This window comes from Larimichthys crocea, chromosome IX (genome assembly GCF_000972845.2).
Source record: "Larimichthys crocea isolate SSNF chromosome IX, L_crocea_2.0, whole genome shotgun sequence".
NCBI classification, from domain to species: domain Eukaryota; kingdom Metazoa; phylum Chordata; class Actinopteri; family Sciaenidae; genus Larimichthys; species Larimichthys crocea.
Window position 1 is genome coordinate 13,487,268 of NC_040019.1, and position 11,689 is coordinate 13,498,956.

The following is an 11,689-nucleotide window of genomic DNA, read 5'->3' on the forward strand; positions in this document are numbered from 1 at the left end:
GAGAGGTGATGAGGACGATGTGAAGGAGAGGTGATGAGGACCAGATGTGAAGGAGAGGAGATGAGGACAGATGTGAAGGAGAGGAGCATGAGGACAGATGTTGAAGGAGAGGAGATGAGGACAGATGTGAAGAGAGGAGATGAGGACAGAGTGAAGGAGAGGGATGAGGACAGATGTGAAGGAGAGGGATGAGGACAGATGTGAAGGACGGAGATGATGACGACGTGAAGGAGAGGAGATGAGGACAGACGTGAAGGAGCGGAGATGAGGACAGACGTGGAAGGAGAGGAGATGAGGACAGATCGTGAAGGAGAGGTGATGAGGACAGACGTGAAGGAGAGGAGATGAGGACAGAGTGAAGGGAGGAGATGAGGACAGATGTGAAGGAGAGGGATGAGGGACAGATGTGAAGGAGGAGATGAGGACAATGTGAAGGAGAGGAGATGGGACAGATGTGAGAGGGAGATGAGGCAGACGTGAAGGAGGGGAGATGAGGACAGACGTGAAGGAGAGGAGATGAGGCGGACTGAAGGAGAGGAGATGAGGACAGATGTGAAGGAGGGAGATGAGGACAGATGTGAAGGAGAGGAGATGAGGGACAGAGTGAAGGAGAGGAGATGAGGCACGATGTGAAGGGAGGGATGAGGACAGATGTGAGGAGAGGCGATGAGGACAGACGTGAAGGAAGGGATGAGGACAGACGTGAGGAGAGGGATGAGGACAGACGTGAGGGAGGGAGTGAGGACAGAGTGAAGGAGGGTGATGAGGACAGACGTGAAGGAGAGGAGATGAGACAGACGTGGAAGGAGAGAGATGAGGACAGACGTGAAGGAGAGAGATGAGGACAGATGTGAAGGGAGAGACATGAGGACCGCTGTGAAGGAGAGGCGATGAGGACAGATGTGAGGAGAGGAGAGGCGACAGATGTGAAGGAGAGGCTGAGGGACAGCTGTGAAGGAGAGGAGATGAGGACAGATGTGAAGGAGAGGGATGAGGACAGATGTGAAGGAGAGGAGATGAGGACAGATGTGAAGGAGAGGGATTGAGGACAGATGTGAAGGAGAGGGATGAGGACAGCGTGAAGGAGAGGAGATGAGGGACGAGTGAAGGAGAGGGATGAGGACAGACGTGAAGGAGAGGAGATGAGGACAGACGTGAGGAGAGGAGATGAGGACAGACTGAAGGAGAGGAGATGAGGACAGACGTGAAGGAGGAGATGAGGACAGACGTGAAGGAGAGGAGTGAGGACAGACGTGAAGGAGAGGAGATAGGACAGGTGAGGAGAGGTGATGAGGACAGACGTGAAGGAGAGGAGATGAGGACAGAGTGGAAGGAGAGGTGATGCTTGAATTTGTCCGTGGCTCCACCCACCTCCTACCTGAGTGGAGCTCTGTCAGACAGAAGCAGTGGAAACACCTGTGTGAGTATCACCTGTCTGTCTTTGTGTCTCCACAGAGCCTTTCTGATCAGCTGACTTCAGCTGCTTCAACACACTGCAGAGGAGAACTTCCTGAAAATGGCTTCAGCTCCAAGAACAAGAAGATGGAGCATGGAGATGCCTCCTGATCTGTCTGAATTAATGGACACACTTATTAAATATGCACATTCATTCATCAGAGAATTTGACAACAAAGAACCAGATATGAGACGGATTGTAAGAGAGTTACAGAAGATCTCTGATGAAGTAAGAATGCAGCAGAACAGAGGAACTTCAGATTTTACTAGAGGAGCTAGACAGACATTCGGGTTCTTTGCAGTTCCGTTGGAGTTTGTAGAGAAAGGAGTGCAACATGTAACAAACGCAGTCATAGAGAGTGGAAAGGCACATCAAGTGGAAAAACTGGGAAAAGAATTCATGAAGATTGTTGAACCGCTGAAGAACGACCTGGAACAAATACAGACGACGTGTGAAAAGTTGGAACAAAAATCATCTGAAGTCCGAGCTAAATACTCTCTGAAGGAGATGGAGGAGTTTGAGGGGATTCTCAGACGAGTGTCTAAACTAGGAAAAACGAGTGAAGGAGTTTTGGGTGTAGTTGTAACAGTGCTGGGGTGGATAGGTGACCTGTTGATGCTTGTTGTGAACGTCATCGCAGCGACTGTGTCCGTAGAAGCACAAGAAGAGTTAAGAGCCTCCATCATCGAGTCAGCTGAACGATGTCAGAAGGTCGTTCATGAGTTTGAAACGATGAAGGAAGAACTGACTGAGTTCATATAAACCATGACAGAAGAGAGCTGGTTCCCTCTGGGACATGGAGACTCTTCTCCAACATGTTCTCATCAGTAATAATTCATGAATCTGCAGTTTGAGCTCCAATGATCCTCCAATGACCTGGCCTGTCTGAACAAACATAATCAAACCCGACAGCTTTCTATCAGAACCAGCATGAACTTCTTCAGCAGCTCGTCTGTTGGATCGGGCCATCCTGGCCTTCCCTCCACAGATCCATCAATGACCCTGTCTCTGGTCCTTGGACCACTTGGGAACACCAACTGCAGTTCTGGAGATGTTCTGACCCAGTTCAGACGTCACAGTCTGGTTCTGATCCTGAAGCTGGCCAATGTTACATCTGATGTGTGTTTCACTTCTCTCAGTCTGACCTGTAGTTATTAATATCCATGGTCATGTGACCTTAAAGATTTCCTGTTTTCATTCACATGTTGCCTTTGTGTTTTTTTTTGTGTTATTTTATATGCTGACTTCATTGTTGATTGTTTCTGTTTAGATTTCCTGTTGTCATGTAAATTTTGCTTCTTTATTCTGAGTTTAATAAAATTATTCTTCATAATCACATTGAACAGTTAGCCCTGACCCTGTTTGTGTATTTTTTAACTTTCTACATATTAAAGTTCAAGTTTTATATCAAAACATCAATAAAAACATCTGTTCATGCTCCAGATCTTCTTTCAGAGTCACATTAATCTCAATAAATCATCTCGATGAGTCGATTCATGTTCTTCACATAATATCCAATGTTAGTCCAGCGTTACTTTAATGTTAGACCAGCGTTACTTTAATGTTAGACCAATGTTACTCTAATGTTGCTGTGGCTGCACAGAAGCAGTGACTGCGCCCCCTGGTGGTTGGTCTTTGCTCTGTTGCAGCAGCAGGGGGCGCTGTGAGCAGTTTGATTTAACTCCTCCGGAAGAAGAAGAAGAAGAAGAAGCAGCAGAGCCAATCAGCGCGCAGCAGGAAGCGGCAGTCAGCTGTAAACACGGTGTCCAGGTGTGTGTGTGACGTCTTCATGACTGCTCAGGTGAGTCTGACGGATCCGGATCAGAGCCACGTCAGGTCTGAATACTTAATTAATCTGCTGTCGAATGAACGACGATAAAAGGCGGGAAATATTTAAATGAGACGATTAGCGCGAGACGACTTAATGAGAGCAGCTGATCAGAGCACGTGACAAGCACGAGGAGCGCGTGTGTGTGTGTGACCGTCTCCTTCTTCTTCAGGTGTGTGTGTGTGTGTGTGTGTGTGTGTGTCTGACCGTCTCCTTCTTCTTCAGGTGTGTGTGTTGTACTTCGCTCAAAGCGTCGAGCTGACCGGAGTGAAAGAGGAGGAGCTTGTTGCCGTGCCGACACCAATCAGCAGCCGGGACCTTTGGAGCCTGTTGCTACAGCGACACCCAAGGTACTGTGATGTCATCACTGTCATCATGTACTGTGATGTCATCACTGTCATCATGTACAGTGATGACATCACGTGCCTGTGTGTGTGTGTGTGTGTGTGTGTGTGTGTGTGTGTGTGTAGACTCTCCGTCCTGCAGGATCAGGTGGTCTTGGCGGTGCGCCAGCAGTACGTTGCCATCGGCGACCAGGTGGTGACTCTGGGAGACGGGGACGAGGTTGCCGTGGTGCCGCCGCTGAGTGGAGGATAAACAGACGGTGAGACATCCAGAGAAGTTCTGCACATGCTCAGTGTTGGCGTGATGTCATGAACTCGTTTCTCCTTCAGATGTCGGAGCAGCAGAGAGACGTCCTCAAGCTGAGCCGTGATTGGCTGTCTGTACAGGAAGTGGTGGACACCGTGAGCAGCTCTTCCTGTGGAGCAATTTCAGTTTTTATAGGTTAGGATCAAAGCTTAAGAGTCCACCTTAAAACATCCTTCCACCTTAAATAGATCAGACTGTGTGTGCGTGCAGGTACGACGCGTGAGGACGACGTGGACGGCAGGAAGGTGATTGGTCTGGACTACGAAGCATATGAGCCCATGGCCCAATCAGAATTCACCAAGCTGTGTGCTGACATCAGAGAGCGCTGGCCAACCGTGACGCACATCTGTGTCCACCACCGTCTGGGGTGAGTCCACGAGACTACGTCCAGGTTTTAGACAGTCTGCGGGGACGTCTCAGAGACTACGTCCAGGTTTTAGACAGTCTGCGGGGACGTCACGGAGACTACGTCCAGGTTTTGGACAGTCTGGGACAAACATGGAGGTCAAACTCATCTGTGGACTTCCTCCCTCAGGTGGGTGGAGGTGGGTCAGGCCAGTGTTGTCATGGCAATCTCGTCTCCTCATCGCCATGACGGCCAGCAGGCGATCCAGCACTGCATCAGCCAGCTGAAGGCTCACATCCCGATCTGGAAGAAGGTAACGGCGCTGCAGCTCTCGTGATGACTCCACGTTCATGTTCGATTATTGATCGTCTGTTTCTGATCAACAGGAAGTTTACGACACGCGGGACTCGAGCTGGAAGGAGAACGCGGAGTGTTCGTGGGCAGCTCAACATGAACTTCCTGTCACAGAGAAATGAGCTGCAGTTACTTCACTACACAAATACTCAGTATCTGTATCAGAGTATACTCAGTGTTACAAAGTACTGCGGGATGATTTCTATGAAGATGAATTCATGTGGAGCTCGTTAGACGTCAACATGCTGATCGATTCATCACGATCCAGTCATAAAACTGAAGTACAGTAACTGAGTAAATGTACTCAGTTACTCTGTCTGAACATGGAACATGTATTTTAACTGTGACACTCAGTAAATATTAATAAACAGCTGACTGCTGAGGGATGATGAGGTAACGTTTCATTTCCGGTCCTGATCTGTCCGCTGATCGTTCTGTGGAAAATTAGATGACGTCATCGTGTTCCTGTTACTCACCTGTGTGGGCGGGGCTTAGTAGGTAACGTCATCCTACATCCGGTCCGTGTGCGGCACATTTACAGTTTTAAAATTTGAAACATCTCTTTATATTTTGGTTTATGTGTTTATTTATTTCATGTTCTCTGTGAAGGAATCAGAATATTTTAATTTTGATTTTTTTAAAACACTTATTGAGAAAGAGAGGTTTTATTTTGAAATTGGCCGGAAGTGTCGTGCTCGCTGTTGCTGCCATCGTCCCGTGCCTGCCGCCGCTCCCCCCGGTTGGTCAGCTGACCGTCGGCCGGTCTGGTGACTGTCAGACCCGCCTGAAGCTCTCACTGATCCGGACACCCGAACCACCAGGTCGAGGCCGGCCTGTGTCCCCGTCCCCGGAGCTCCTGACCCGGCCTGCCTCCTGACGTCGCCCCGCTGTCGGCCGGATCTAAACAAGCCGAGCTCGTCGCGCTCCGAGTCGGCCGCTCTCACTCCGCTCCTCCGGCTGGTTCCGCTCCGAGCTCGGTCGGCTGGTCGACTCTCCCCGAGCCTGTGTGACCCGAGCCGGCCCAGCCTGCTGCCATGGCCGTGCTGGACCTGGCCATGCAGGGCCTGGCCGTGTTCGGCTTCGTGCTGTTCTTCGTGCTGTGGCTCATGCACTGCATGTCCATCATCTACGTGTAAGTTAGCCTGTTAGCTCAGCGAGCCGCTTCCGGTCGGGTTCTGGGTTTTATTCGGACATTAAACACACAGAGAGCCCGGTTCCGGAGCTCCTGGGCCCGGTTCCGGAGCTCTGTGTCTGAACGGGGCGTTTTCCTGGTTACCCGTTAGCCTGTTAGCCCCGCCGGGTGATTCTGCTGGTTCCGAGCTGATTACAATGAATTAAATAAAAGTACCGACTCTGCTGTCAGCTGGGACGCTTCATAGCCGAACTGAAACGGGCTTATCTGCTCTACAGACCCACATCACGTCTCTGACTCGGTTCCGTCCCGGCTGGCTAACGTTAGCTGCTTGCTTCCTGTTCGGTCCTTTAAGAACCGGCGGAGTTCGTCACCGTGTTCCGGTGAGGTCCAAAGAAACTTAGCGGCTCCGTGAGGTGGACCGATGCCGAACTCATCGGTCCACCTCACGGAGCCGCTCCATTGGTTCTGTTCGGTTCGGGTTGGCTCGGGAAGGCTGCAGGTTGTTGGGCAACATGAGGCTTCCCAGTGTTTCCCAATGAACCCAGAGAGACAGAGAGCGTCCTCTGGAGGTTCTGTTTGGACCCAGGCGGTGTCAGACCAAACCTTTGAATGTTTTCAGGCTCATCAGTTTCTTCAGAACCAGAGCAGAACTTCACAGAACGTCACCTCAGCCATTCTGTCTGCCGTATCGACCAATCACGTTTGAGCAGGTAGGTGGACGCCGCCGCCCGTCAGCGTCCACGAGCAGACCCGTCTCGGAGTCTTGGACCGGATATCTGCCCGTCTGCCGCTACACCGGATCCCCGAAAAAGCTGACCCCTCTGTGACCTCTGACCCCTCTGTGACCTCTGACCCCTCTGTGACCTCTGACCCCTCTGTGACCTCTGTGTCTTCCAGGCGTCTCCACCTCCACAGGAAAAGGTCAGAGGTCAAACAGCCGTTCCTGCAGCTGGCCGGAGTTTCTCTGCTGAAGCCTCTGAAGGGCGTCGACCCCAATCTGATCTCCAACCTGGAGACGTTCTTCACTCTGGATTACCCCAAGGTGCCGTTAATTACCCCATCACAACCTCTCACTTAGCCAATACTAACGTTTTACTGCCCCGACTACCACGTGACTACTGTCCAACTGCCCGGAGCCAAGACTGGAGCCAAGACTGGAGCCAAGACTGGAGCCAAGACTTAGCGGCCTCCAGTCTTGGCTCCAGTCTTGGCCCCAGTCTTGGCCCCAGTCTTGGCTCCAGTCTTGGCTCCAGTCTTAGCCCCAGTCTTGGCTCCAGTCTTAGCCCCAGTCTTAGCCCCAGTCTTGACTCCAGTCTTGGCCCCAGTCTTAGCTCCAGTCTTAGCTCCAGTCTTGGCTCCAGTCTTGGCTCCAGTCTTAGCCCCAGTCTTAGCTCCAGTCTTAGCCCCAGTCTTGGCTCCAGTCTTAGCTCCAGTCTTAGCTCCAGTCTTGTGTTTTGCAGTATGAGATCTTGCTGTGCGTCCAGGACCAGGACGACCCGGCGGTGGACGTCTGTAAGAAGTTGTTGGGGAAGTATCCGGGCGTGGACGCTCGGCTCTTCATCGGTGAGTTCGTCGTTTCTCTGACCTCGTCTGATCACATGGACGTTAGCGGCTAATGTTAGCACGTGTTGTGTTTTGGTTCTCAGGGGGAAAGAAAGTTGGAATCAACCCCAAGATCAACAACCTGATGCCGGGCTACGAAGGAGCCAAGTACGGGCTGGTGTGGATCTGTGACAGCGGCATCAGAGGTCAGTGTTCTGTGTTTCACAGGTCCGTGCTTAGTGCTAATGCTAACGCGTGTTTGTGTGGCAGTGAAACCCGACACCCTGACGGACCTGACCCATCAGATGACCGAGAAGGTGGGCCTGGTCCACGGTTTGCCGTATGTTGCCGACCGCCAAGGCTTCGCCGCCACGCTGGAGCAGGTAAAGCTAACACGCTAACATGCTAACTGGTTCAGTGACGCTAACGTTATGTTTAGCACTAGCTGCTAAAGCTAACGTGACTGAGATGGATGATGTCATACTAACCTGTTGCCAGGTGTATTTTGGGACCTCCCACCCTCGCTCCTACATCTCGGCTAACGTGACGGGGATAAAGTGCGTGACGGGGATGTCGTGTCTGATGAGGAAGGACGTGCTGGACCAGGCCGGCGGGCTGGTGGCGTTCGCTCAGTACATCGCGGAGGATTACTTCATGGCTAAAGCCATCGCAGACAGGTTAGCACGTTAGCATGTCAGCTGTAGCTTCGAGCACGTTATGAACGGAAACTGATGATTGGTCACGTGTGTCGTCAGAGGCTGGAAGTTCTCCATGGCAACGCAGGTGGCAATGCAGAACTCCGGGTCCTACTCCATTGGCCAGTTCCAGTCTCGCATGATCAGGTGACCTCACAAGTCTTTGTCTGATTGGCTGTTCTCCATGTTTGAATAGTTTCTGTTCTTCCTGACAACCATCAGACACTTAACGGTGTGTGTGTGTGTGTGTGTGTGTGTGTGTGTGTGTGTGTGTGTGTGTGTGTTCTCAGGTGGACCAAGCTGAGGATCAACATGCTTCCTGGCACCGTGCTGGAGCCCGTCTCTGAGTGCTTCCTGGCCAGCCTCATCATTGGCTGGGCCGCTCATCACGTGTTCAGGTACACAGCCAATCACAGAGTGTCAGCACTCTGTCTAAAACCTGGACATAGTCTCTGTGACGTCCCCGTAGACTGTCTAAAACCTGGACGTAGTCTCTGTGACGTCCCCGCAGACTGTCTAAAACCTGGACGTAGTCTCTGTGACGTCCCCGCAGACTGTTGACTGTTGATCCAGGGAACGATTCAAGACTTCAGCTGATCTCAGATCAGATTAATGAACTCGTCAAACTTCATTTAATCAAGTGTGTGTGTGTGTGTGTGTGTTGCAGGTGGGACATGATGGTCTTCTTCATGTGTCACTGTCTGGCCTGGTTCATCTCCGACTACATCCAGCTGACTGGAGTTCAGGTATGATGTGCTTTTACTTTGAAAGGACATGTTTGTATTTCAGACTTTTATTTTGTAAAAAGGATATTTTTTTATTCATTAAACGTGGACGTCTCCATGGAAACGACACAATTATCCACTGTGGCCACTTCCTGCCACTCGATTCTTCTGTAGCCTATCAGAGCACTCCTCCTCTCACACACGCCCTCTCTGATTGGTTATTGATTGATGACATCATCACACAGGGCGGCCCACTGTGCTTCTCTAAGCTGGACTTCGCCGTGGCGTGGTTCATCAGAGAGTCGATGGCGGTGCAGATCTTCCTGTCGGCTCTGTGGGACCCGACCATCAGCTGGAGGACCGGCCGGTACCGGCTGCGCTGCGGAGGCACCGCCGAGGAGATCCTGGACATCTAGTTACCACGGCAACCGTGGGGCACCACCATCCTCCTCGTCAGGACGACGAGGAGACGAGAGCCAGAAACTGAAGAGAGTGTGTGTGTGTGTGCGTGCGTGTGTGTGTGCGTGTGTGTGTGCGCGCGTGTGTGTGCGCGCGTGTGTGTGCACGTGCGCGCGCGTGTGTGTGTGTGCGCGCATGTGTGTGTGCGCGCGTGCGTGCGCGTGTGTGTGTGTGTGCGCGCGTGTGTGTGTGTGTGTGCGCGCGTGTGTGTGTGTGTGCGCGCGTGCGTGCGCGTGTGTGTGTTTTTTAACTATTTATGTTCCTTTTGGTGCTAAACTAAATGATGCCAGAACAAACCAATGAGAGCGCAGGATGGAGGGAGTGACACGTCGCACTGATCTTCAATCAACCAATCAGGAGGGAGGAGTTAAACGTCCTCTCTCCTCATTGGCTTATTTCCTTCTTCTTCCTGTTACCTTCAAGTTAAATGTTTGAAAATGACTAAAATAATATGAACTGAAGTCTTTTATTTTGAAAGGTTGATGTGGGCGTCAGTCAGTCAGATATTTAAACGAGGAAACGACCTTTCCAGGAACTAAACCACTTCCTGTTGCAGGACTGAATGTTTGTGATTGGTCAGACTCGTACTGAACGAACAGGAAGTCAGTTTTTATTTCCTGTCTCAAACAAATGTGAATTCAGTCAGCCAATGAGGAGCGAGCGTGGCTCAGATTACATTTCATAATTAGATTCAAACGTAATTCTAATCGTTCAAATCCTCAAACAACAACACGAACACGCCAACGGTCACGGTGCCACAGAAGTATGGAGGCCTGCCAAACATACGTGACCAACACGTTAACATGTTAACATGTAACCAACACGTTAATGTGACCAACACGTCAACACGTTAACGTGTTAATGTGACAACACGTTAACACGTTAACATGTAAATGTGACAACACGTTAACACGTTAACATGTTAATGTGACAACACGTCAACACGTTAACATGTTAATGTGACAACACGTTAACACGTTAACATGTAACCAACACGTTAATGTGACCAACACGTTAATGTAACAACACGTTAATGTGACCAACACGTAAACACGTTAACATGTAACCAACACGTTAACATGTAACCAACACGTTAATGTGACCAACATGTTAACACGTTAACATGTAACCAACACGTTAATGTGACCAACACGTCAACACGTTAATGTGACAACACGTTAACATGTGTCCAACACGTTAACATGTGACCAACACGTTAACATGTGTCCAACACGTTAACATGTGTCCAACACGTTAATGTGACCAACACGTTAATGTGACCAACATGTTAACATGTGTCCAACACGTTAATGTGACCAACACGTTAATGTGACCAACATGTTAACACGTTAACACGTTAACATGTGTCCAACACGTTAATGTGACCAACACGTTAATGTGACCAACACGTCAACACGTTAATGTGACCAACACGTTAATGTGACCAACACGTCAACACGTTAATGTGACAACACGTTAACATGTGACCAACACGTTAACATGTGACCAACACGTTAACATGATATTCACATGTAGATGCATTGTGGACATGTCAACGCATTGTTAACGTGGTGTGTGTCAAACGCTGTGACTGCATGTTTACTCGTATTAACACGTAAACGCGTATGCCAGTGTGTCGTTGACGTGTCGTGTATGTTTGGCATGCTTCTCATTCAACATGAAACGTTTTTTGTAAATCTGTGAATAATTAAAATGTTTTCGGTTCCTCCTCCTTCGATTTAAACAAACCAATAAACAGACGACAGTATTCTGACGTTTAACGGCCGCGACATTTCATCCAATCAAAACAGACCGGACCAAAAAAAACTTAAGAGAAAAATCCACATTTTGTTTCAGTCATAACACTGTGTGTGTGTGTGTGTGTGTGTGTGTGTGTGTGTGTTTTTAAAGCCATGTCGCTTTACTGTTAGCATTTAGCTGTTAGCGTAGCCGCAGGGGGTTCGGTTGATGACGTCATTTTCAGGTCGGACGAACTCCTGCGCCATCGTCCAATCGGATCAGTAGGATTCTTTTTTGTTTATTGTTGTTTATTTTATAAATTACAGTTACCTGCTGTAGTGTCCGAACCGACCAATCACAGACGAGGATTGTGTCAACACAGGAACAATAAAGTTTTATCGTTTCAAAGCTCAACTTTGACGTGTTGTTTTGTTGGAAATGTGCTGCGATGTGATTGGCTGGCAGGGCGGACAGTGGGCTGAGCTTGCAGAAACGAGGACAGCCATTGGTCGTTAGATGATTTATTTATTCAGTGATTCATGCTACAACTTCCTGTCACACTTTCAAAATAAATTAAAAATTCAACAAACATGTTCCTGAATCAAGCACAGATAAGCCCCGCCCCCCACACGCCATGCATCAATATTAAAATACAAGTCCCACAATGCACCACGAGTACGTTACATTCATTAGCATAAAAAACAGTCGAGTCAGCGTGTCGAGTCATGTTCACATACAACAGGTCACATGTAACAAAC

At 49.6% G+C, this 11,689-nt stretch overlaps 3 protein-coding genes across 5 annotated transcripts in view; all 3 read left to right on the top strand.

Annotated features, from left to right (window-relative positions):
• Positions 1–4,070, top strand: part of mocs2 (molybdenum cofactor synthesis 2) — a 19,425-nt gene extending 15,355 nt beyond the window's left edge. The window contains exons 1-4 of one of the 2 annotated variants that reach the window (XM_027282179.1): positions 3,139–3,257; positions 3,510–3,634; positions 3,755–3,888; positions 3,959–4,070. In XM_027282179.1, coding sequence (XP_027137980.1) covers positions 3,246–3,257; positions 3,510–3,634; positions 3,755–3,881 — 264 coding nt within the window. In that variant the 5' untranslated portion in view covers positions 3,139–3,245 and the 3' untranslated portion in view covers positions 3,882–3,888; positions 3,959–4,070. Of the gene's footprint in view, positions 1–3,138; positions 3,258–3,456; positions 3,635–3,754; positions 3,889–3,958 lie in introns of those variants that run through there. The other variant, XM_027282178.1, reaches the window with a different exon arrangement.
• LOC104936384 (molybdopterin synthase catalytic subunit) lies at positions 3,755–5,032 on the top strand. Its single transcript, XM_010752412.3, has 5 exons — positions 3,755–3,888; positions 3,959–4,070; positions 4,146–4,302; positions 4,471–4,594; positions 4,668–5,032. Exons 2-5 carry the CDS (start codon positions 3,959–3,961, stop codon positions 4,755–4,757), a joined length of 483 nt encoding a protein of 160 aa, XP_010750714.1. The 5' UTR covers positions 3,755–3,888; the 3' UTR covers positions 4,758–5,032.
• Positions 5,033–5,266: 234 nt separating this feature from the next.
• ugcg (UDP-glucose ceramide glucosyltransferase) lies at positions 5,267–11,342 on the top strand. 2 transcript variants are annotated; one of them, XM_010752411.3, is made up of 10 exons: positions 5,267–5,767; positions 6,668–6,812; positions 7,231–7,333; positions 7,417–7,518; positions 7,583–7,695; positions 7,811–7,989; positions 8,068–8,154; positions 8,298–8,405; positions 8,675–8,753; positions 8,978–11,342. In XM_010752411.3, exons 1-10 carry the CDS (start codon positions 5,670–5,672, stop codon positions 9,146–9,148), a joined length of 1,185 nt encoding a protein of 394 aa, XP_010750713.2. In that variant the 5' UTR covers positions 5,267–5,669; the 3' UTR covers positions 9,149–11,342. The 2 variants fall into 2 exon arrangements, with proteins under 2 accessions (XP_010750713.2, XP_027137970.1); XM_027282169.1 differs by lacking the exon at positions 5,267–5,767 and adding an exon at positions 6,255–6,480.
• The last annotated feature ends 347 nt before the right edge of the window (positions 11,343–11,689 follow it).

Bases quoted from the DNA above. Each gene is read 5' to 3' on its own strand.
- LOC104936384 (XM_010752412.3), top strand. From the start codon at position 3,959: ATGTCGGAGCAGCAGAGAGACGTCCTCAAGCTGAGCCGTGATTGGCTG. The intron at 4,303-4,470 runs GTGAGTCCACGA...TTCCTCCCTCAG, and splicing joins TGTGTCCACCACCGTCTGGG to GTGGGTGGAGGTGGGTCAGG. The intron at 4,595-4,667 runs GTAACGGCGCTG...TCTGATCAACAG, and splicing joins ACATCCCGATCTGGAAGAAG to GAAGTTTACGACACGCGGGA.
- ugcg (XM_027282169.1), top strand. From the start codon at position 6,380: ATGTTTTCAGGCTCATCAGTTTCTTCAGAACCAGAGCAGAACTTCACA. The intron at 7,519-7,582 runs GTCAGTGTTCTG...TTTGTGTGGCAG, and splicing joins CTGTGACAGCGGCATCAGAG to TGAAACCCGACACCCTGACG. The intron at 8,406-8,674 runs GTACACAGCCAA...TGTGTGTTGCAG, and splicing joins GCCGCTCATCACGTGTTCAG to GTGGGACATGATGGTCTTCT.